The sequence below is a fragment of the Mirounga leonina genome, unplaced genomic scaffold (assembly GCF_011800145.1).
Source record: "Mirounga leonina isolate KUSES-001 unplaced genomic scaffold, KU_Mleo_1.0 Mir_224, whole genome shotgun sequence".
Classification (NCBI taxonomy): Eukaryota; Metazoa; Chordata; class Mammalia; order Carnivora; family Phocidae; genus Mirounga; species Mirounga leonina.
Window position 1 is genome coordinate 10,378,084 of NW_023270615.1, and position 23,623 is coordinate 10,401,706.

The following is a 23,623-nucleotide window of genomic DNA, read 5'->3' on the forward strand; positions in this document are numbered from 1 at the left end:
CACATTACTTAGAAATAGGTTATTCAAATTCTCAGGGATACAGTTCTCTCATTTGTAAGACGTGGATAGATGAATACCTATCACATTGGATTGGGATGAGAATAAGACATCACGGACACAAAATGTGTAGCTTTCTACCGAGCCGGTGTACAGGATACATGGGATACATATAATGAACACTATTATTATTCTTGAAGCAGGAAGCCTGGCTTGCTAGAACAGCAAGGTGGGTGGACCAGCGCCCAGCCCCAACAGGTTGACCTTTGGAAGACAGACAATATTCCCTTTGGGCTTCTGCTTCCTTGCCCATAAAATGAAATTCATATTATATTTCCTGATGGAAGATCAGATTTATAAAAAAGGATTAAGAACAGCAGAAGCATCCTCAGCTCTCTGAACGAAAGGCACCCCAAGTCACTCCCATCAGAGGTAACACCGCTCTGCATCAGGGAGACAGGCCCAGCCCCAGGAAAGCTCGCCTTCCCCTGTGTTTGCACCGCGGCCCCATCTCTCCAGCCAGAAGGAACGCAATCAGGTTGCAGCTGGACAAGATAATGCTGAAAGCAGAAGGAACAGACGTCACTGCACTTGGAACACATTCCTTAAGGGTGTATCAGTTTCCGAAGCTGCGAGTTAGCAGGGACTGTTACACGAAGCGTGAACGGCAGGAGCAAGGTGGAAAGAACATTTCTATGGGGCTGCCTGAGTTGCCCGGTGGAGGCAGGATAGCAGAAAAGTCATTCACACCAGGCACTAAAAAGACAGAAATGACCCTCTACTTGAAGAGAGATTCCTCTTCGTGATATAAGGACTTACCAGTGGAATTTATGGACAGTTCATATACATTTTATGAGTGCGGTGACTGAGCATTTCTTCTACTTTTGACGCAAGAACATGCTCTTTTGGACTTTGCCTGTAAAACGCAGCTGCCATATAACCCTCCAGTATTTTAAGTACATTATTGACCTTTACCTAGCAATTGAAATAGTGCTAGACTGTCTACCCACACTTCTTAGGAAGTCTCCCTATCTCAGTAAAATCAAATTAGAACTTTCTTTACTTCATCCCTAGGTTATTTTGAATCACTCAGTTTCCCTGGTATAACTGTGTGAAGAAAACACAGTCTAACACCGTGGAGTTGATACCAAGGCAGGGTTTCTATGGAGATGCAAAATGAAACTGATTTTCTTGTTTCGCCTTTCATTAATTGAGAGGCAGAAACAGGTCTTCAAAGGGCTTGGGATATTTGTCTGAGTTAGATTCTGTACTTTTTGTAACTTTCTCGAAGGAGGAGGGAAGAGCAGAGGCCAGTCACCCTGCTTCCTAGTGGTTGGGCATTCGAGGGATTTTTCTGCTCTAGCAGAAGTGGAAGGATCATGAAGGTCGTCATAGCAGGACTTCTAAAACTTGATTGTGCACATGGATTATCTGGGAAGCTTGTTAAAATGCAGAATCAGATTCAGCAGGTCTGGCGAGGGTGGGAGAGGTACAGAGTCTCCATTTTAAGAAGCAACCAGGTAATGGTGATGCTGATGCTGCTGGTCCTTCGGGTAGCAAGAGTTTAAAATGCTGAAAGAAACAGTCTAAATTACAGCTGCTTTTAAGCTTTTTATCAAACCTTACTCATTAAAAGGATGATGATTGCAAATTCTGAGCAATATCGGAATGAAACATATCATGTGACTATAAGTCAAGGTCGGGGGCTTGATTCACCAATATCAAAATGCTCACATGGCTAAACAAAGTATAAAATGCACAGCTGGGGGGGTGAGGGGCACCTGGGTGGCTCAGTCAGTTAAGCATCTGCCTTCGGCTCAGGTTGTGATCCCGGGGTCCTGGGATTGAGCCCCGCGTTGGGCTCCTTGCTCACCAGGGAGCCTGCTTCTCTCTCTCTCCCTCTGCCTTTCCCCCAACTTGTACTCTCTCTCTCTCTCTCTCAAATAAAAAAAATAAAATGTGCAGCTGGAAAACCTCAGTAAATCATCCAAGTCTTAGGTTTTGTTGTATACCACACTGGATGTCCTAAATGTAATTTCTGAAGATGTAACTAACAGCAAACAAAGAACAAAAAGTAACAATAGACCTGTTGCTTCCTGTGGGACTTGGGGCTTCTTTAGTGAATGGGTTTGAGGATCACGGATAAAGCATCTGAAGTGCAAGCGCCTCCTACCAACTCCTGGAAGCCCCATTCAGCTCCACAGTACAATGTTAAGGCTCCGCTAGCTTCCTGCACCTGCGGAAATGCTTCTCATACATTCCAAGTATTCTCCAGAGCTCTCCCTCATGCTTTTCTTTTTTCATCCCATTTATTGCATCTTCCTTAATATTTTTCCTTTTCCTTCCAAAATATAATGCTGCTCATCTGAAAATTATCTGTAAGCAACTGCTTTAAATAGGAAGAAGAAACCTTCTTCAAAATATAAAAAATAAAAAACCTACAAAAGGAATTGAATTTCATGAATACAAACATGCTCTAAGAGATTTTCCCCTCACGTTTCATTGCAACCAAAAGCCAAGGAGTTCAATCTCTAAACGTCAAATTTGGGGGTTTCCAGAGATATTTTGATACTTTTTCTGAAAACTTGAAAATTTTTATCCATATATAAACACACACACACAGAGGAATACATATATATATAGGAATACATATTATCTATAAATAAATTTACTAAATGATTTATGCATTGTCTATGGCTGCTTTTCGGCTTCAATGGCAGTTGAGAAGTCACAACACAGACCATAGGACTGATGTGATGGGTTGAGTTGGGTCTCCCTCCCGAAATTCCTGTGTTGGAGTCCTGACCCCCAATCCCTCAGAAAGTGATCTTCTTTGGAGATAGGGTCTCTACAGAGACAATCAGGTTAAAATGAGGTCATTGGGGTGGGTCCTAATCCAATATGACTGGTGTCCTTCTAAGAAGGAAAAATTTGGACACAGGCATACATAGAAGGAAGATGATGTGAAGAGACAGAGAAGGCCATCCACAAACCAAGGAGGGTCAAGCACAGATCTTTCCCTCGAAGCCCTTAGAAGGAATCAACCCTGTTAACACCTTCCTCTTGGACTTCTAGCCTCCAGAACTGGGAGATAGTCAATTTCTACTGTTTAAGCCACCCAGTCTGTGATACTTTGTAATGTCACCCCTAGCAAACTAATACAGCAAGCAAAATTGCAAAGTATTTACTATCTGGCCCCTTATAGAAAAAAGCTTGTTTACACCTCTTCCATGGGACTCATTTTTTGCATTGAATACTCTGACGCTGGCAAGCACCTCATAACCAGCAACAGAGATTCCAGAATCTTCTCTCTAATAAGGCTACACTTTGCCTCACACCTGCTCTTCTCTTTAAATCATTTCTCTCTGTACTATATGTTGGCTAATTGAACATAATGAAAACATCATTTCTCTCTGGCAAATGAGCTGGGAATAACCAACTAATTGTACGCCATCTTGGATAAAATAGGATTATTGAACAACCCCAACTCAGTACTTCTTGCTTCAAGCCAGGAGGGCAGCAAATTTGTTCCACAATCCCCGTCAGTGTAGGGATTCTAAAAGATAGGAGGAGTGAGGGGGGGAACAGAAAGACAGGTAGAGAATCTCAACTTCATTTTTAAACCTTTCTAGACAGTACGGCGTATCTAACACACCACATCACAAGGGCCCGGGCACCCTCCTGTAAGACCAAGATCTTTAGAAGCTGCCATTTCTCTTAAGACATCATCTCCCACAGATCCAGGTGGCCTTCAGAGAATTTAATGGGAAAAGATAGGACAAGACAGGTTAATTCCATTATAAAACAGGTTACTAATTAGTCTGAGACTCTTTGATCCTCAGGTGATCAGAAAACTAGTCAACACTGCTAGTAATAAAAATAATGGTAAGAACAATGATAATAGTAACTAACATTTACTTAGCATTTTGTATGTGCCAGACATTGCCCAAAACACTTTGTATGAATGATCTCATTTAATAATCACAACAATCCTATGAAATAAAAAGTATTTTGATCCCCATATAACTGAAAAGTAACTGAAACTTACAGAAGTTAAGTTACCCAAGATCACAGTACTGGAAAATGGCACATGTAGGGCTCAAGACCAAGGATGCATGATTCCAAAGCCCAACCTTTGAACAATGGGTCACTGGGCCAAAATCCTGGTGCCCCCAAGCAATTTTATCCACTTGAAAAAGTGACTGTGGTTTTCTCTTTTCCTCTCCATATTATGCAAGTCTTTTATTGTGATGCTTTGACATCTTGGGGCCTTGCTGATACTGCAAGGGACTGCCCCTTCCAGGGTTAGCTGATTTCTAGAGATAGCAAATGGGTGCCCTAGTTACACACCTTTCATATGCAGACCAAGTGATCCAAAGTCCTATCTCCAATCATCTCCCGACGGGGCTCTCACATTCTGGGCCACTCTCTACCAGCCCTCATCACCCATGGGTCAGGTATCAGACAACCAGGGACACCCACCTACCCCAGAGCCTGCTGAAAATCTTCAAATTAGCCAATCCTAAGCCTCCTTACACTGCCTGGTCTCTTCCTTTCTATAGAAACCACAATAAAAGCTCTTAGCCCACATTTCCCTCTACTTCTGCCTCATAACTGACCATGGTGTTTCCCCCTGTGGCCCCGCATGGAGTGCTGTGCCCCTCCTCTTGAGAAGGGTGACTAACAAGCTATCCTTTCAATGGCAATTGTCACCTGATCTGTTGGTCTCACCATACCTGAATAATAAAACCTGTATATTAAAACACTCTCATAGCCTCATTACTTCCCACACCGCTATCATTAAGCCTAGAATACACAGGCCCCAACCTACAAACAGTACCTCACATGATGATTTTTATGAACCAAAATGTTTGGAAACAAAACCCAAAGCAAAAACAAACAAAAACCCATAAAGCAAGATTTTCATAAAACCTTTCATTGTTTTCTCTCCTGCTTAAGACCTAAGCATTCTGGTATGGAAATGCTGCCCTTCTGGAGTTTGTCATATGGCCTAGCTTTCCTGGGAGGCAAAAACAAAGGAAGGGGGAACTCCCTCACATGCATCTTCAAAAGGCTTTCTTTTTTGGGGATTAGGATGTCAAACTTAAAATCATCCAAGAGCAGGCAGGAGAGCTAAAACAGCCGCATTCCTCCCCTCAACCACCCACATCATACGTTCCCCAGGAAAAGTGCGTGACCACGGTGGCGAGCCCAGGCAATGCCTCCTCCTGATGCTGCTTGAGTGCATGGTCTAGTCCACAGCCTTCTCCTGAAGGTCACGGGCAATCTCCACCTTCACCACCAGTATTCATTTACCAAGATACACTCTTATTTATGAGCAAAGCAAATGATTTACTATCCACCAAGGAAGGGCACCTCTTCAAAGAAAGCCTGAATCACCACCAGCCGATGAACTTTGAGTAGCTTTCTGCTAAAGGGCACAGAAACTAGGTTGTGCTATGTATCTAGGCTGGAACAAAGAGGATGCTGGGAAAGCCAGATTGTGCTGGCCACAGTTGTCAAACCCACTCATCTGGTGACAGGAGTTATGGCCAGTGACCCTCTGTACTTGTGTGACCAAGGCAAATTCATTCATGCTCCCTTTTCAGGCTGAGTAAACAAGATCCAGCAAGACTCTGTGATTTGTGGACATAAACAGTGCCAGGTTAACCAATAGTTGGTTAGGCATGTGCTTTGGACACAGCAAAGCAGAGACACCAAAATAAACAGCATCATAAGGCAAAAAAACAAATTTTGTTAATTTCCTTACATTTACTTTCAAAGTTAATTTTGTTTTATTTTTGAATTATGTATGGGGAAATATTATTGTTTTATTTTTGAATTATGTATGGGGAAATAGGGAGGGGAAATATTTTTTTTCAGAGCTTTGGATCTCTAAACCTTCATTTAAAATTGACTCAAAGCCAGAATCAAGGCACGACTTTCAGTTCTTCTGCTTCTTAAGGCCACCCGGTTCTTGGGATAAATTGACAATGTCAGATAGCCTTAAAAGATTTGGAATAAGGGTCTCTTTTGTGCTTACTCCCAAAAAAGGGGGATTTGAGCTAGACTCTGTCTGTGGGCTCAACATGGTGGTTTACAGTGGCTGTCAGCTCTCATCAGGGCACACACTTTCCCACACATGCTAGAACGCCCACTCAGGACCGTGAAGGGAGTTCTGATCCCAGCAGAGGCAGGGAAAGGCCCATTGTCATCAAAGCCCTAATCATCCCCGTACCGTGACAGACACTAGCCCCTGCGAAACACCTGCCAAACTCCCAGTCCAAGGGAGTTTTTCACACACCAACAGACAACAGATGATCTCCCCTAGTTCTCAGTTCCAAGGAAAACAATCCATAGTGATAGCAGAGCATGAGTCCAGATTGCAATATCTAAGGGAGAAAAAGAAGGACTGTTTCACCCACACTTTTTATGAGGCTATTCACCTAAGTGAGTAGAAATAAAGAAAACCCATACATCTTGGCTTCTTTCTCAAGTTTCATTCAGCTCCAAGGGACGTGGATTTGTTCACACACAGCTGTACTAAATTCCTTTTTATGCCACTAGAGGGAAATCTAACCCACCTGACCAGAACTTGTTTTTTCTTTCCTTTTTTTTTTAAAAATAATTATCACAAAACCCCAATTTTAAGGTTCTAGAAAATGTTGAGACATTGCCTTGTGCCATCCTTTCCACGCCCTGCCTATATTTAAGAATTATTTGAATCTCTGCGGTCCTAGAGACTTGTAGAAAAGCACAGACCAGCCATCTTTGTTGGGCAGGCGCCCTCACAGTTGAGAAATTGTTCTAACAGTCAGTCTGAATCCCTTCCAGTTCAGCTTGAGTTTATTTCATCAAATTACGTATTCATTAGTTATGGAGAACAGCTGGCCATCTTTCTCTGCATCATATTATTCTTTAAATTCCTGAGGACCTCCAGGTCATGCCTCTCTTACAAGCAAAATAAGCCAGCTCTTTAACTTGGCCAGAGAGTGTATATCCCAACCCTTTAACCACGTGTTTCTTTTGTAAACCCTCTACATCACTGCACCCTCCTCTGTATTTTCAAATTACAGCAAGTACAGACTAAACTCTGAGGCAAAAAAGAAAATGAAGTATTTCATCTTTTTCTTCATGTATGGCTATGAATAAATCTCTGTGCAGATTTTCTTTTTAAATAACATGTTTTTGATATATATTTAGTATGAATCCAAAATCGTGTATCTATACGTGTGTTATATGTATATACGTTTACACACACGTACATACATAAGCATATACACATATACATATACACGTATATACATTTTCATCTCGTCATGAAAATTGAATACCTGAGTATCCATTTATATGTCATTTCTGAACTCCACTGTTTCTAGCTCTTCCGCATCACACATACTATCTCAGTTTCTAATTTTATTCTCTGAGTTTTTAATCACTCACTTTAGACCCCTGTTGAGTATAAGTCCTAACATGTATGTAGAACATTATTTTTTAAATAATTTTTTAAAACCTATTCATTGTCAATTCAAATTAAGGGAGAGACACCTGGTTGTTTTCAAAGCACTCACATGAACCCACATCCTTAAGTGTAGTCTAAAAACAACATATATTTTGTCGTTCTCTCTGGTTCCAGGCACAGAGCTCCCCAAATCCTTTGAGCTTCCTAAGTGATAGGAGTGGATTTGTTAATTTGTCCCTTTCAACCACACCTGAGTTTATGCTGATGAGGTGATTCTTGTGGATCCCAAGATGGCTTCAGAATGAGGGCTGTAGCCTGAGGAACCAATCAGGGGACTAGAGGGCTGGAAATCCCCACCTCCCAGGAAGGGAGAAGGGCTGGAGGTTGAGTTCCATCACCAGTGCCCAGTGATTTAATCAATCATATCTATGTAATGAAACCTCTATAGAAAACTCCTAAACAGGGTTCAGAGAGCTTCTGAGTTGGTGAAGACCTCCAGGTGTTGGAAGGGTGGCATGCCAGGAGAAGCCATGGGAGCTCTGAGCGCCCTTCCCTCCATACTTTGCTCTATGATTCTCTTCTATTTGGCCATTCTTAAATTGTGTCTTTTATAATAAACCACCAATAGTAAATAAAGTGCTTTCCCGGGTTCTGTGAGTCATTCTAGCAAATTACCAAACCTAAGGAGAAGATCACAGGAACCCCTGAATTTGTATTCTAATGGACAGAAATGTGGGGAAACTGGGCACGCCATTTTCCACTGGTATCTTAAGTGGAGGCAGTCTTGTGGGACTGAGCCCTTGATCTGTGGGGCCTGGGCTAACTCCAGGTAGTTAGTGTCAGAAGTGAATTTAATTGATGGGTACCCAGTGGTGTCTAAGAATGAGGGACTTGGTTGGTGTGAGAAAAAAATTATATATATATATCTCAATAAGAAAACACTGAACCAAGGCTCCAGGTGCAGCCTTGGGTTCAAGCACAGGTAAGAGGAAATCCTCCCTCCTTGGACCTCAAGGATTAGCAGGTTTTATTAAGACCTAGTTTGACTCTCCAATCCAGAAATTACCTGTTCCCTGAGTATTAATGGTTCCCTGAATCAGTTTACTCACCCGCCAAAGCAAGATGATAATTCCACTCTGGGGGGGCCCCACTGGAACGATTCATACAATAATGGATGGACCTAAAGTACCTAGAATGGTGCCTGGCACATTGTAGGGAACTTAAAAATGACAACTGATTTTATTCAAACTTTCAAGCATAGGAGAAAACTGAGGATAGCACCAAGGTTCATACTGAGTACAGAATATTTCAGTCTCTCATGTGATATCATCAGTCTGAGATATTCCAAAGTAATTAACACTGAATATTTCATTGGTTTGGCAAAATTCTATTGGGCATGTACCATCTGCCAGGTAGTATTGTATGCACTGCGGATACAGTAAAGAATACTGACAAAATCCTAGCCTCCTGGTGTTTACATTCCCCTGGGAGAGACACAGTAAAACAAGTAAATATGTATGTGAGATAGGGGTAAGTGCTATGGAGGAAAAGTAAAGCAGGGTGACAAAGATCAGCGGTACTTGAGTGTCAGGGTGATTTTACACAGGGTGGCCAGGGGAAGCCTCATTGAGAAGGGGGAGGGCTAGCCTTGCAGTTAATGGAGGGAAAGGCATTCCAGGCAGGGGAGACAGCCGTTGTAAGTGTCCTGAGGCAGAGTATTCTTGGCACGTGCACAGAACAACAGCTGGAGCTCAGAAATAGGACAAGAGGTAGGAGATGCAGTCAGAGGGAGAAGGGGACCATTTCCAGGAGGGGGCCTGATACCATGGTAAGGGTTCTAGCTCTTCTCTGAGTGAGATGGGGCACCACTAAAGGATTTTAGCAGAGCAATGAGATGAGGGGATCTAATTTTTTTTTTTTTTTAATCATTCTGGTTGCTGTGCTAAGACTAGGGTATGGGTGGGGAGTCAAGGATGATTCCTAGGTTTTTGGCTGAACCTGCCACTTCCTGAGTTGAAGACACTGAAAGAAGCAGGGGTCTTCTGGAGGGAGGAGGAACAGGGGGAGGCTGACAGGAGGTCACTTTTGCCTAAGTCAAGTTGGGTGGGCTACCAGAGAGAGGAATCCAGAGGATAGTGGCCCATGCACACAAGGGCACTAAAAAGAGGTGTTGCGCTGCTTAAGTTAAAGAATTCAGTGACTTGTCTTTAAGGCTTAGCAGTTCATCTAACTCTTTGCTATTCAAAGTGTGGCTCCTGGACCAGCAACATAATATTGCCTGGGAGTTTGCGAGAAACGCAGACTCTCTGGCCTTCATCAGACCGAGTCAGAATCTGCATTTTTAGCAAGATCCCCAGGTGATTTAAATAAACACTAAAGTTTGGGAGCACTCACCTAATTTGAACCATCTGGGAAACTGTTCAAAAATGCAGTCCCCACCCTAGAACAATTAAGGTAGAATCTCTGGGAGTGAGGCCCAAGCCCAGGTATCTTTACCAAAGCCCCAAATGGTCCTGGTGTGTAGCTTTGGTTGGAACCATGGATCCAACTCCTCGTTCCTGGCACATCCTCTCTGTACTACTAGGCTTATACTGATAGTGCCCTCGGAAGCCCATCTCTAAAGAGATGGTCAGCTCTAGGGTAGCATGAAGGTATGTAACTAGAGTAACCCAAGTTCTGTTTTATTTGGGGCAGTCTCAACATAATTGTTATTAGTGCCCCCTTTCACTCTCAAATGTATCCTCGTTTAGGTGAAAAATTATATTCTCCCAATGTAACACAAAATGGCTCTGTACTTAACATTTCTGGATTATAAAGTCATAATAAGAACACGTAGAGCAAAATGGCCACCAGCTCTTGGTCAGATGGATGAATGCCCTATATGACTCCTGGTGCTTAGATAATTGGTCCTTAAAGTAGTCTATATACAGACTATCAGAAATACATAAATTCCCTCAACTGTAAGGAGGGTTGGGGAAAACTGGTCTCCTTCCAAAACTTGGGGTGGGGTAGGGTGCGGTTTTATTCTGCAATTAAAGTACCAAAGCCAACTGTTGATTAGCCACGAGCTCATTATCAGGATGTGATTATCCAGCCCTTAACAAAACTTCTTCCTTTTGCTTTTGGATCTTTTATTGTTCATGAGCTACTCCACCCTCAGGTTCAAAGGGAAAAGGAGAGAAGGTAAATAAAAAGTTAATTGAGCAGTCCTGCTAATAAGCTTGGTGGGAAAGAAAGTGAAAAACAATGGGACTGTTTCTGGTCACCTGTGAACTTAAATCCTTTTGGCTCATCCCTTTTTCCAAATTATTACCAGCTGGTTTGAGGGCTTGTTGAAGGTCTACTGATTGCCAGTAAAATTAAAGTAATCTTGTATTTTCAAAACTATGTGATCTTCCAGAAATAGGCCTTAAAGGCTTTCCTTCCTGATTAAGCAAGAACACAGAGCAAGGGCAAGGCAAGCACGTTCTCCTCTCCCCAGAGCCCCTCATCTTCTTCGTCCCCTCACCACCCATTCCTAGGGGTAGATGGACAGAATTCTTTAAAAATATTTTTGATGTAATTAAATTATTTTAAATCATTGAAAACAAATACCATAATAACTGTTGTAAAAATGGACCCAAATAAATCTATAGGCAGGAGCAGGGACTTTTCTGCATATAGCCTATACCACAGATTTTCCTAGTTGCATCCCCAGGATGGTTATGAACACTTTTATGAGGCAACCACAGTATTAATATTTAAAACATGTTCTGTTCCCATGTGTTTAAAATGTCTGGACCAAAGTGTCCACTGATTGATGAATGGATAAAGAAGTTGTGGTACACATACACACACAGGAATATTACTCAACCATAAAAAAGAATGAAATCTTGCCATTTGCAATGACATATATGGAGCTACAGAGTATCATGCTAAATGAAATAAGTCAGTCAAAGAAAGACAAATACTATATGACTTCATTTATATGTAGAATTTAAGAAGCAAAACAAAGCAGCAAAGGGACCAAAAAAAAAAAAAAAAGGAAGAAAGAAAGGAGCAAACCAAGAAACAGACTCTTAACTATAAAGAACAAATTGATGGTTACCAGAAGGGAAGGAGGGAGGGGGATGGGGGAAATAGGTGATGGGGATGAAGGATGACACTTGTGATGAGCCCCAGGTGATGTATGGATTTGTTAAATCACTATATTATATACAGTGTATTGAAACTAATATAAGACTGCATGTTAACTAACTGGAACTTAAATAAAAACTTTAAAAAAGATGTATGGACAAGAAACTCTTCATGCAAAGTACAATAGCCAGTTGCTGAGAAGCCAGTTGAAGAGAACTCTCTAGTCCTTTTGCTATTGATGGGAATGTAGGTGGGTATTGAGTTAAGGCAGGTAAAACATGAATACCTGTTGAATTGGACAAGTTTATCAATGGAATCTCTACACATTCAAGAGGTACTTTACTGGGTATCTGAGTCGGGGGGGATGGGTATTTGTTCTGTTTTCTGGGCTGCAAATTGGAACAAGCTAGAAAGGAGGAAGAGGTCTCTGTAGTTGAGGAAGCAACACAGCTGGTCTTTCCCCATCAGGCCACAGATCAGTAATAACCTCAGTAGCATGCTGTATCTTTGATCTCTGTTAACAGTTGGCCAAAGGCTTTTCCTTCCAGAGCTCTTCAAAGGCAGAAGCTGGGGTCCTGGGAGGCAATGCTGTAAGGAGGCCCCGAACAGTCAAACTTAAGTGCCTAGGTGTGATTCAGCAGTGATGAGACAGGTGAGTCTACTGGGGGTCTTCTTCCTCTTCCTTAGGGGTGTAGATGTCTTTTCAAACCTTATTCTAAATTATACCTTGACTTACATGTATTATGCAACAGGGCTTCAGTTGGTGAGTCAATGATATAAGGGATTTTAATAAGGAATTCTAGCTTAATGTAAAATTTTGAGCTGGATCCTGAGCTAAACACAGTGAGGCCCACCTATCCAGGTTTGGGAAGACCCTCGCTCATGATTAAAAAGGGAAGGCAGATTATTGATCAGAAGAACACGATCAACAAAAGGATTCCTCAACCATTCAAAATGGCAAACTCTTTGAACCAACAGGATGGAAAATAAAGAGTACTGACCACTGAAACAAGCATTACTTATGTTTTCTCTACCCACAGACTGAAGCAGTACTTAACACACAACCCTCTAGGAGCAGGCCTATGGAAGTTTTCAGCTTCAAAGGAAGCTCTGGAAAAAAAAAGTGGCACCACTTGGCTGTTGTGGAACACTTGAGAGAGAGACTCACTTGTGCACAGGATCGTTTTCACACATGTCTAAAGGCCCAGATGTCACACTCCTGCAGTCAGTGTGGAAGGTAAATACAAATAAGCAAGTATCATAACTACTTATCATAATTACTTACCCTGTGCAAATAGGGAAAAGAATGTTGAGAAAAAATAGCCTCGAGTCAGAGTGAGTCAGAGTTGGTAAAGCCAGGAATATCATTCCTCACCCTGTATGTAGCTCTGGAGTTTTAGGGCCTTGCTTTAATCTCCTTTCCCAACATGAAAAGTAGAAGGGTTTTATATGGAAAGAGAGGGTAAGCCTCCAATTCTTGCATGATTTGGTACTATCTTGGGCGAAATGTACTCACTGACAAATTATGTTGGCAGGGCGTGGCCCGTCCTTGCATGGAAAGCCTGTGATCCTGACAGGAAAGGGCCAAGGACCTTATACTAGCTTCATGCTCTTAGCTCTCAGCCTCCCAGACCTCTACTTCCCCATCTGAGATGATCTGACCCCAAACAGACCTTCTGGTTCCATCATCAGCTCTAAGGATCTATGGCACATATTTATCAAGTTCTTTGAGACTCTCCAAAGAAAGATACCATTTTAAGAAAAACACACTAAACCACTAAGAAAGAAAGAAAACCCTTTCTGGTCTCATTCTAGGGCACAACTTTGGCAAATTATCATTGGAAATTTGGAGTAACTCTAAAATGAGAGGCAGTAAGTTTTTCTTTGCTTCTCTACTTCTCCACAAAAGCAGCTCTGCAGATGGAACCACTAGTTCATCTCAAGGAATCACCTCATCAAGGACTCTACTTCAAAACCCAGGGTGAGTGCGCCTGGGTGGCTCAGTTGGTTGGGCGACTGCCTTCGGCTCAGGTCATGATCCTGGAGTCCCGGGATCGAGTCCCGCATCGGGCTCCCTGCTCAGCAGGGAGTCTGCTTCTCCCTCTGACCCTCCTCCCTCTCATGCTCTCTCTATCTCATTCTCTCTCTCAAATAAATAAATAAAGTATTAAAAAAAAAAACAAACAACCCAGGGTGAAGTAGAGACCAAGGGGGCAAGGGAAGGCCCGCAGTGTAGCTGGAAATATCCAACGTTATGGTGGGTCCTTTCTGCTATTAATTAATGTTGCCTGCAGCTTTAATGAATGTAAGAGTGGGGATGCTTACGATTGGGCTCTTTGTAATTTTTTCTGAGTTCTTCATTAGCCCTATTGTTGACAACATGAAGGGGCTTTGCCAAACACAGGGTGGCCCAGCCTTGGCTGATCTAGCTTCGCCTCCCTTAACTTTAAATGCAGACCAGCCCTCGGCCCTCTTCTTAAGAGAAATTGGGCTCTGCAGCAACCTCAGACAGGAGGGCCTGCGTAGCATCTACACTCGCACCTCAAGGTCACGATCCAACCCAGAGTTCGCCAAACACCTGGAGATTCATTATTTACATGCGCACAGTCGAGGCTCTGAGGAGTTGGACCAGCTTGACTCTAACTAAACATTTCTCTATCTATACAAGGTCATTTTTCTTGAGGTCACCCCAATTCAACAAACTGCAGAACAATCAAGAAAGGCAAGTCACTTGGGAAATGCTGGTCTAAACTCATCATAGAGGCTAGAGCCCAAATTTTCTGTTCCAAACACTGTCATGAGTGAGTGAAATTTTGTCTCCAGTTACTGTAAGCTTGTCCTTCAGCTGCATCTATCAATATGGAACTTAGATTCCAGAAAGTAAAATCACCCCCACTAAAGGCCCACAAGGGCTCCCTAAATTTTCCAGGAACGATGAGACACATGGTGCTGAGCGTACCTGGGGCTCCTGGTCATGACCGCTGGGGTCCCTCTCGTAGCTCTCAGCGTACAGTCTGACGGTGGCCCGCACGCTGCTGGAGGAACTGAGCCGGAAGATGAGCCGTGATGCATCTGAGAAAATGATCCTCAGGCCCTGAGACCAAGAACATCCAGAATGGATCAGTGAATCAAGGGGATACACAGGTAGTAACAATTAATACCCACGTGTGGTTAACGCTGGGGGAGACTTCAGGGCAAAACTATGAACAGATGCTCAAGTTCCTTTGGTTGGGAGATGTGGGAGCCAGAGAGAGGCGGAGGGATGATACTTAATGTCCCTGGGTCCAAAGTTGGTCCCTTAGAAACCTGCCGGATGCCGTGGGAGTAGGCAATTTCTCTATTACAGTAAAGCAAACTGCCTGTGTTAAGCTTACCCCCACGTGATACTAGGCTTTGCTTCAAGTTCATCTCTCTTGATTCTTTCCTCATGCCCACATTCCCTTGTAGCAACCAAAGCCTACAATGACATGCTCAGGTCTGGAGCCTCAGCTGGGTTCTGGGCTTCCTGCATACAATCTCATCCCCTCGGCTCTGTCCTTCTCTCTTACTCTCCCACCTGGCCACCAGGGTGGTGGGGGGCAGAGCCATAGCAGTATTAATGTGTTTTTGGCTCAGAAGGCCTCCGTTCTCTGTGCATCTGTTTTCATTAGTGGCAGGGACATTTGAAAAATAGGACCATCAGATTATATTGTAACGTTTGTTGAAGGAAATTTGTTTTCTTAAGACAACTGATAAAGCCCTTGGTATAAATAAGCATATTGGCAGGGGCCAGAGGAAAGAAGTAGAGGAAACAAAATAATTAGTCTGGTCATTTGTTATTTCTGAAAAAGAAGTCCCAGGCAACTTTGACATCAGACATTTTCCCTAAGAAATTTGCCCTTGAAACTCGTCTGGCCTTAAATCATGGTTGTTAAGAATAAGCCATGATTAAAAATATACCTGCCATATAAATCTGACTGCCAATCCCTTACCCCACCCCCATATCTGCTGGGGTGGGGTGGGGGCCACTATATTCTATCTGAATGGTTTTCTGCTTTTTAAGTTTTGTAGGCATATTTTGTTCCAATCCCAAAACAACAGCCTTAGTCTCTTCTGGAGCGATTCAGTATCTGCCACGATTTGTGTAACAGAACTCACCTCTCTCTGATACTAGCTCTGCCAATAGGATGATACTAACCAGAATTCATTCGCTGGGCAAATATTTTAGAGTAGCCCCTGGGGATCAGGTCCTGGGCTAAGCCCTGAGGATATGAAGAGAAAGACACAGTCCTTGCTCTCCATAAGCCTGGACTAGTCATTGCAACCATATTACAAGGAGCGGCAACCGTTTTCCTAATAAGAACCTTCTGCTGCTGGATGAGTGAATAGTTAGGACATTCCGAATGGAGTATATGCCCCGATTCCCTACTACCCAGGAAGTGTGCTAGACCAAATTATGTTCACACGATGAGGCTACAGAAGTTTCATAACTGCATCCAACGGTCATGTTTTTACAACTCTTCTGAAGCTGTTATTTCTTTATAAGTTGCACTCCCCTTGTCACCACCTATGGGACACATGAGTAGGTAATTGGTCGCTCACGACTACGGGTTATGCAGAAGTTGGTGGAAGCAATATTTAAGGCCGAAGCCCTAAGCCACCTGTTCTTGTAGATTCCAGACCACGTGAGGCCACCCCTTCCGAAGACCACCCAAACTCAACCCTTTCCTGTAGCTCCCATTACACCATGAATGTAATTAACCACTAATTAATTAAGAACCCCAGATTCGTATGCAGCCAGTGCGAAGTATTTAAGAACTCAGGCCATAACAAACCATCAACATGTATTATCAACTTACAACTAAGCTTTTTTATAGTGAAATTACGTTATTTTTTTTTCCCTTGTGGGTCACCATATCTTTGGCTGTACTTCTAGAAAGCTGGTTAGAATCTACATCTGGTAGCCTGGAGTAAATTTTGCGCTTGAAAAGACGATAAAGGCATGCATGAGATCCTGCTGATGGTCCAACCTCTCTCTTTTCTAAGGAACCAGCCATGAGATCTTACCAGAGAACCCCTGTTGCTTTATGAGACCTCCAAGTGAGAAATACCACAGTTCTCCTCCACATAGCAGGACAAAAATTCTAGACCCAGTCCAGTTCTGTGCTGCATTAACCCCAGTTCCCTGTCCACTGAGTGTCACTATGGTGTGCAAAGATGTAATGGCTTGCTTTGGTGTCTGCATGTTCTTTCAATGAACTTAATGAATGTGTACCCAGAACACGAGCCATGTTCGCTCCCGCATGCATCATCACCTACTTTCAATTAAATTACAAGGCCAGAGTCACCACTGAGCAAGACTTGCCAAGGTTCTAAATGTTCTGTAATTCCAACAAAAGCATACCAATCATACGTTTTGCTTTTTAAAATTTTCAGATTAAACGAGGGGTTGGCAATATAGTTTGTCAGCCAAATTCGACTGGCCAGCTATTTGTATTAATCAAGGTTTCATGGGAACCCAGCCAGCCCCATTGCCTTATGTATCCTCTAGGGCTGCTTTTGTGTCATAACTGCAGAGTTGAATCTATATGACAGACACTATCTGGGCCATAGCAGCTAAAATATTTACTATCTTTTACAGAAAATGTTTGCTATCCCCTGGTATAAACCCTTACATTATCCACAACACGGAATACTTAGTCTTCAACTCTACCCCAGAAAAATATTTTATCTATGTGCCTTATCAAAATCCCAAGAAAGAAAAATTATGAAGGGTGTCCAATCCATGCACTTCCCCAGGTATTCTAGCCATAGACTCATATGGACGTATATGTGACCTGAATCGACTTACTTCTGACTGACTACTCATGACAAGAATGGGTTTATTAAATTGCATTTTTGTTTCATATCCTCCCTTTCCTTGCAGGGTCTACAGGGTACTGCCTTATAAAACCCACTTTTGCAGTCACTCTAGGAATACTCTTGGAGACTGTACAAAATTCCACATGAGACATCTCCTTAAGAGCCAAGTGTTAGAAAGCCTCTCCTTCCCTGAGGAACTGGTATTTTTTTGTCTCTCTAACAATAATAACTAACCATAGTTCCCTTTTCAATATGGCTGCCAGAACACTTAATGCCAAATTTGAGGTTCAGCCCAAGCAGATCCTTATGATTTGCATAGCTATGAATTTTTCTTCTGTTCTTGACTCTACTCTTATTTATGTTTTTCCCCAGTCTTGATTTCTGTTTCTTATTTATATCCTAACAACTTCATTATGCATGTTTTTGCTGCCACAAATCCTCCTGAAGAAACAAGGCCCAGCTAAAAATGAATAAAACAAGTTCCCATCTCAGCCTTAACCCTAAAGTGCTGGAATTGCTGAAATAGGTCTTTGGGTCCTTCATAAAGCTTATAAGCTCTGGTAGGGCAAAGCCTTATGTCCCTTGGTCACCATTTATCCCCAAAGCCCAGGACAATGGCTGGCACACAGTAGGCCCTTTGCAAACACTTCAGTGAATGTCGCTGCATGTTTGAGAACTGGAGTGAGCACCACAGGAGTGCCTCCTTCCACGCTTAAGGAGGGCTCACAGGACAAATTAAAACACTTAGGTTCTCCATCAGGGAACTGGGGTAAACATATTTACCTTGAAGGGTAGTCGTGAGTGATGCTGTATCTACTCATCCTTCATTTTTAAGGCAAGCGTCCGTTTTGGCTAAAAACAATGGAGCTGAACCGTGATAGGTTCCTGTCCCCACTTGTGTGATGTTAGACAAATCATAAGCCCATGGGCTGCAAAATTTGCTGCATACTGGAATCGGCTGGGTTCTTTCAAAAATATTGCTATCTGGCTCTTACCCCAGACACTGTAATTTAATTTGAATAGGTTATGACTTGGGCACTGGGCTTGCAAAAGCTCTCCAGGTGATCCTACTGTGTAGCCAAACGAGGACAGCCCAGTAGTAGCCACTTTTGTCTGGGTCACCTGCCTCACCGATCAAGTGACTGGCTATAGCACATGTCAGTCTTAAGGAAGATCCCTTTAAGATCTCAGGTTTCACCCGTATACTCCCACAGGACTGGAATCTCAGGAGGACCACAACATGGTGAGAGAGTGCTAATAAAACATCTTGCGGCTGTGTCCTGAAAGCCTCCTCCTAATGCCTTGCCAATAGCAGGACCATTACAAGAATCTCCCCTTGAGCCATCTGACACTAAGAACTTTTAGCACAATCTCCTCGGGGATTCCTCAAGCAACAGTGAAGGAATCCATGTCACCTCTGTAGTTATAGCAACAACAGAGGCCAGAATGTCCAGGATAACATAATAGCCACAAACTCAAAGAAGGGGAAGAGATGCTGTCTTCCATGCTAAGATCATGCTAATTATGGAGCGGGGTACCAAAGGGGCACTGTCAGTGCCAGCCTAGCATTTTCTTCCCATTGAATGCCTGTAGTTGTATGCCTCAGTGACAAGAGGAGGGTTTTGCCCACCCTAGCTTTGTCCCAGCACTGTTAAAGGGCCATGCTTTCTTGCAGGTTTCTCCACCCCCAAATCCTCCAATGTGCTTCCATGTATCACTAGAGCTTTTGTTTTTCTCCCCACATTTGCCCCTCTCTGGTTGGCTGCTCATGGAGAGTCAGTTTGGAAATGATAAAGGGCTGGAATTCTGGCTCAGCTTATCAGCTGGTGGTCTTGAGCAAGTCACATCAGATCAGAGAATATATGTGAAGAGTGCTTTGAAAATTATAAATCAGTCTATAAATACCATTCTTATGTTAAGCTTTTAATGAAAATGATACTATGCTCTTAGTCATCCAGCCTTCCAGATTTTGCAGAAGATTGCCAAATAAAGCTTGAATAGTGATGGTTTATGGCACATTTATTTTTAAATTAGGCAGAATTAAGATTAATTTTATTTTAAGGACTATGCCATGTTCTCTGAAATCACTACTAAACTCACGGATCTGTTACCATTTATCTTCTCCATCCCTCCCACTGAACTGGCTTCTTGGACCATAAAATGTCCGTTCTAAGTTGATCTATTTAGACCATTAGGGTCCTGAAGGAAGGACCTCAGAATCATCCAGGCCACTTCCTCCCTTCACTGGAAAGAAAGGGGAAGTTAAAAACTGGTCAAGAGAGGAGCCAGAACTTTAGGTCTTCTGACCCCAGGCTTATACTTTTAGGTTGAACCATATGAGACTGCTGAGAGTCACACAACGCTTCTCGTGACATATTTGAACACTATCTCATATGTTTTCTATGGTCCCCCAAACAAGCACAGAGCCTTACATAGAGCAGGTATCTGATAAATGTTGCATAAATAAGTGTTGGGTTTTGTTTTTTTTTAAACCCTTGTGTAAATCAATGCAGGGAAATCTGCAAGTTGCTAAATACACACAGAGCTGCCAGATGTTTGTTTGGAGACTATAGGACATGTTGCAGCCAGGCGGGGAAGGAGGAACTGTACATTACCAAGAGTTATTTGGCAGCATCCGACCCAGTCAAATACGGACGTAAGATGAGTTCCAGGGGAACACAGCACATGGCCCTGAAAGCTAGTACAATGTCACATATACTGTTAGCTGGCCACACCAGGCACGTGAACCTGGAGACAAGACCGGCGTGGGAGACTCTTAAGCTTAACTCACATGTTATCTCCCCTGGGAGATCCCAAAGATTTATCTGGAGAATTTCAAGGTGAAAATACTGCTGTGTAACATCTGAACTATATTTTGTAGAAGAAAGCATGCAGCTTCCAAAGCAGAAGATTTGGATTGGACAGAGCACTCTCTCCATGAAAAAAATGAACTAGAATTACCCATTTTTCTTTGTTGAAGTCATAGAGCTAGCTGCAAGCATGAGTTCAAAAGGGGTTGAGCAGGGCAGCAGCTAGTCCATACTGTGCCCTCACAGAGATTACAAACAGGAAAACAAATTAGAGAAAAGTATCTTTCCTCTGGGCTGGCCTGGACTTCACCTGCTCCTCCCCCATGAGGCCAGGAGTCTTTGTGCAGTGCACTGACTATTCACCACCAACCCAGCTCTCTTGGAGACCAATAATTGCAAATAATTATTTGGGGGAAATCAAGGCCAAATGACTTCCTAAGTGCTCTTTTAAAACACCCGCCCAGCAAAAACCACATTAGGTGATGAGAGCACTGCGTGGAGAGAGAAGACTTAAAAATTATCCATTCCAACTATCAAATTTGGAACAATGGAACTAGGTCACACATGTTCCATTTCCCTTCGTCTTTGGCCAAAATGGCTGCTGATCCCTGTTCACTCAACACCAGCCCCAGTTCTGGGATATTTTGGAATCAGACATACTTTACCCAGACAACAGGGGTAGCTTCCTCCCTCAGTTCCTGTGATAGTCCACGGATTTTTCCTTTAATATTTATGTTTCCTGGTGACAGTCACCCTCCTGACTACACACAGAATTAGTAGTTCGGTAGGAAGTAACTATGATGTCATTTATTCCAGAATGCTCAGATTCTTGTCACACATCTTAGCAGGATTCAACTACCAGCATTTTGGAAGATAGTCCCAAAGTAATCAACTTATGACAGGGGAAGGTGCTTCATCATAACAAAACTCCAATGAACGAGAAGCAAAGGAGTAAGAACTTCCTAACTAATTAGAAACACTGTCTCCCTCTCCTTATTTCCTAATCAGCCAATATGTCCTTAAGAAGCAATGAGTATGTGTTTGGTCTTTGGAAGACAAATAGACAAAATCACAGGAAAAGTAGCTATTATTAAAAAAAAATTTTAATACATGGTTTTCTTTTTTTAAAAGATGTATTTATTTATTTATTTAAGAGAGAAAGAGAATCCACACAGACTCCCCATCGAGTGCAGAGCCTGACGCGGGGCTTGATCCCAGGACCCTGAGATCATAACCTGAACTGAAATTAATAGTCAGATGCTTAACTGACTGAGCCACCCAGCTGCCGCTAATACATGGTTTTCAAGGTGTCCTACCAAAAGGCCCAGTTGTATTTATTTAGCACAACTGCAATGTTGTAGAATGAACACCGAAGTAGAGAATTCTAAGTATTTTAACATCCCGGTGAGAACACTATTGCCTATAGGAAATCCCAGTTCTTTATCTGGAAAGCCAAACAATGGTTTAGCTACATTAGATTAAAGAAAGGCCTTTAGTCTGACAAGATGGTTTACCCTGGGCCAGTTCCCACTCATTCTTCAGGGCACAGCTTAAACATCACCTCCTCAGAGCCCTACTTGAGGTGCTATGCACTCCCAAATAAGTTCTTTCTCTGTAATACTGTTCAATAAACTCTATAGTGATTACAAGTTTAATGTCAGTTTGTCTTCCCTGCTAGACTGTTCTGTATGCTGGTGTGTCCTCAGTGCCCAGCAAGCCGACTGGCATATAGTAGGTGTTTGGTTAATATTCAGTGAATGGATGAAGGCATGAAGGAATCACACTTCCACTATCTTCACTGTATTGTACTAAATACAATACTAAAGGAATATATATTTATTATGAGGATTTTTTTTTCAACATCACAACCTGCAACAGAAAAAGGATTTTCTCACCCAGATTTTATCACAGTATACATGTAATGACAACACCTCACTACCTAAACATTTCTGTCACTCAACAGAGGAGGGCTATTTGTAAGTACTAACTTGCATATTCAACTAAACTCCATAGGTGGGATAATCAGCATGACTGAGATGATTTTTTTTTTTAATTTTTGCGAGAGAGAGAGAGAGAGAGAGAGAGCATGAGCAGGGGAGAGCAGCAGAGGGAGAGGGAGAAGCAGGCTCCCCACTGAGCAGGGAGCCCGATGCAGGACTCGATCCCAGGACCCCGAGATCATGACCTGAGCTGAAGGCAGACGCTTAACCAACTGAGCCACCCAGGCGCCCGAGATGATTTTTTTAATTCCACTTTGGGATGCACAAACCACACTCCAGCAAGTGACATAGTACAGAGATAAGTTGTTCACAACAGTCTCTCACTTGGTTCATTGATTAGAATGTGATGAAAGTTGAAGGTTGACCAGCTAACTCTAAATAGAGAACTCAGTCCTTGGCCCCTAGAGTCTCCAGCTAACACCAATCAGTTGTCTTCCTATGATGCCCCCAGAAACGAGGCCATGATAAGTTTCTCTCTCTCTGCTGACCAAGGGTAATAGCACTGCAATATACACTAAAGCACCAAAGGCCAGGCCAAAATTTGATTTCAAGATTGCCAATTTACTTGCTTCATTATTTCTAAATATTGAAATTAAAAAATGCAGACACCTTCCTGCATGTTAAAATAACAACTCTAAAAGCGAATTGACTTTGCAATCAGTCTTCAAAGTGTGCTTTTTCTCTGAACTAATTTCAAATGGTTCTTTTTTCCAGGTTGAGGACAACATCAAAATGTTTCCACACAGCCTGCATGACTTGAAGAGGTATTAATAAGCTGAGCGTTAGCCTGACATAATCAAATTGGATTTGGTTTTCCACATCAGCTAACTGGTATGCTTTTATTTACATCAGGTTTTTTAATATCAGCTGAACTGTTACCGGCAAATGACTTCAGCACTGGTGGAATTTCATTTTGATCTTCTTAAATAGAAATACAGGCATGGGACGGATGAGGAGAGACTCAGTTCCTTACATTTTGCTCCTGGTATCAAGGTTTCTCTCTTCAAAGCTAATTTTCAAAATACAGGTCATGGTTCTGGATCGATGCCCACCCTAGTAGTAATATGCCATCAACTGATGCTGGCACCATCTGTCATATTGTCCATTTTTCACACCACCAGGATTGGAGGATTCCTTCTGTCAGAGCTGGAAGAGTCTCATAACCATGAAGCACTGAGTGGGGACTCCGGGAGATTTCAGCTACAAGGAGGAGATGGGGAGGATAATGGTAAGAGGTAATGTGGTGCTGATGATATTCCTTGGGTTGTTGATCGTTAAGGAAGAGAGAGAGTGCCTGGCACTATGGGAAATCTTGATGTTTGTACAAGGACCTCATCCTTGAGGAAAGAGTGGGCCACCCGTCAAGCCTTAAGGAGCTACCTACCTTTCCCTCATCT

At 42.6% G+C, this 23,623-nt stretch overlaps 1 protein-coding gene across 1 annotated transcript in view; it reads right to left on the minus strand.

The window, feature by feature from the left end:
• The window catches only part of PGM5 (phosphoglucomutase 5), a 196,160-nt gene that overhangs the window by 22,704 nt on the left and 149,833 nt on the right, over positions 1–23,623 (minus strand). The window contains exon 10 of the mRNA XM_035029099.1: positions 14,535–14,669. Within this exon, the coding sequence (XP_034884990.1) occupies positions 14,535–14,669 (135 nt within the window). The remainder of the gene's footprint in view (positions 1–14,534; positions 14,670–23,623) is intronic.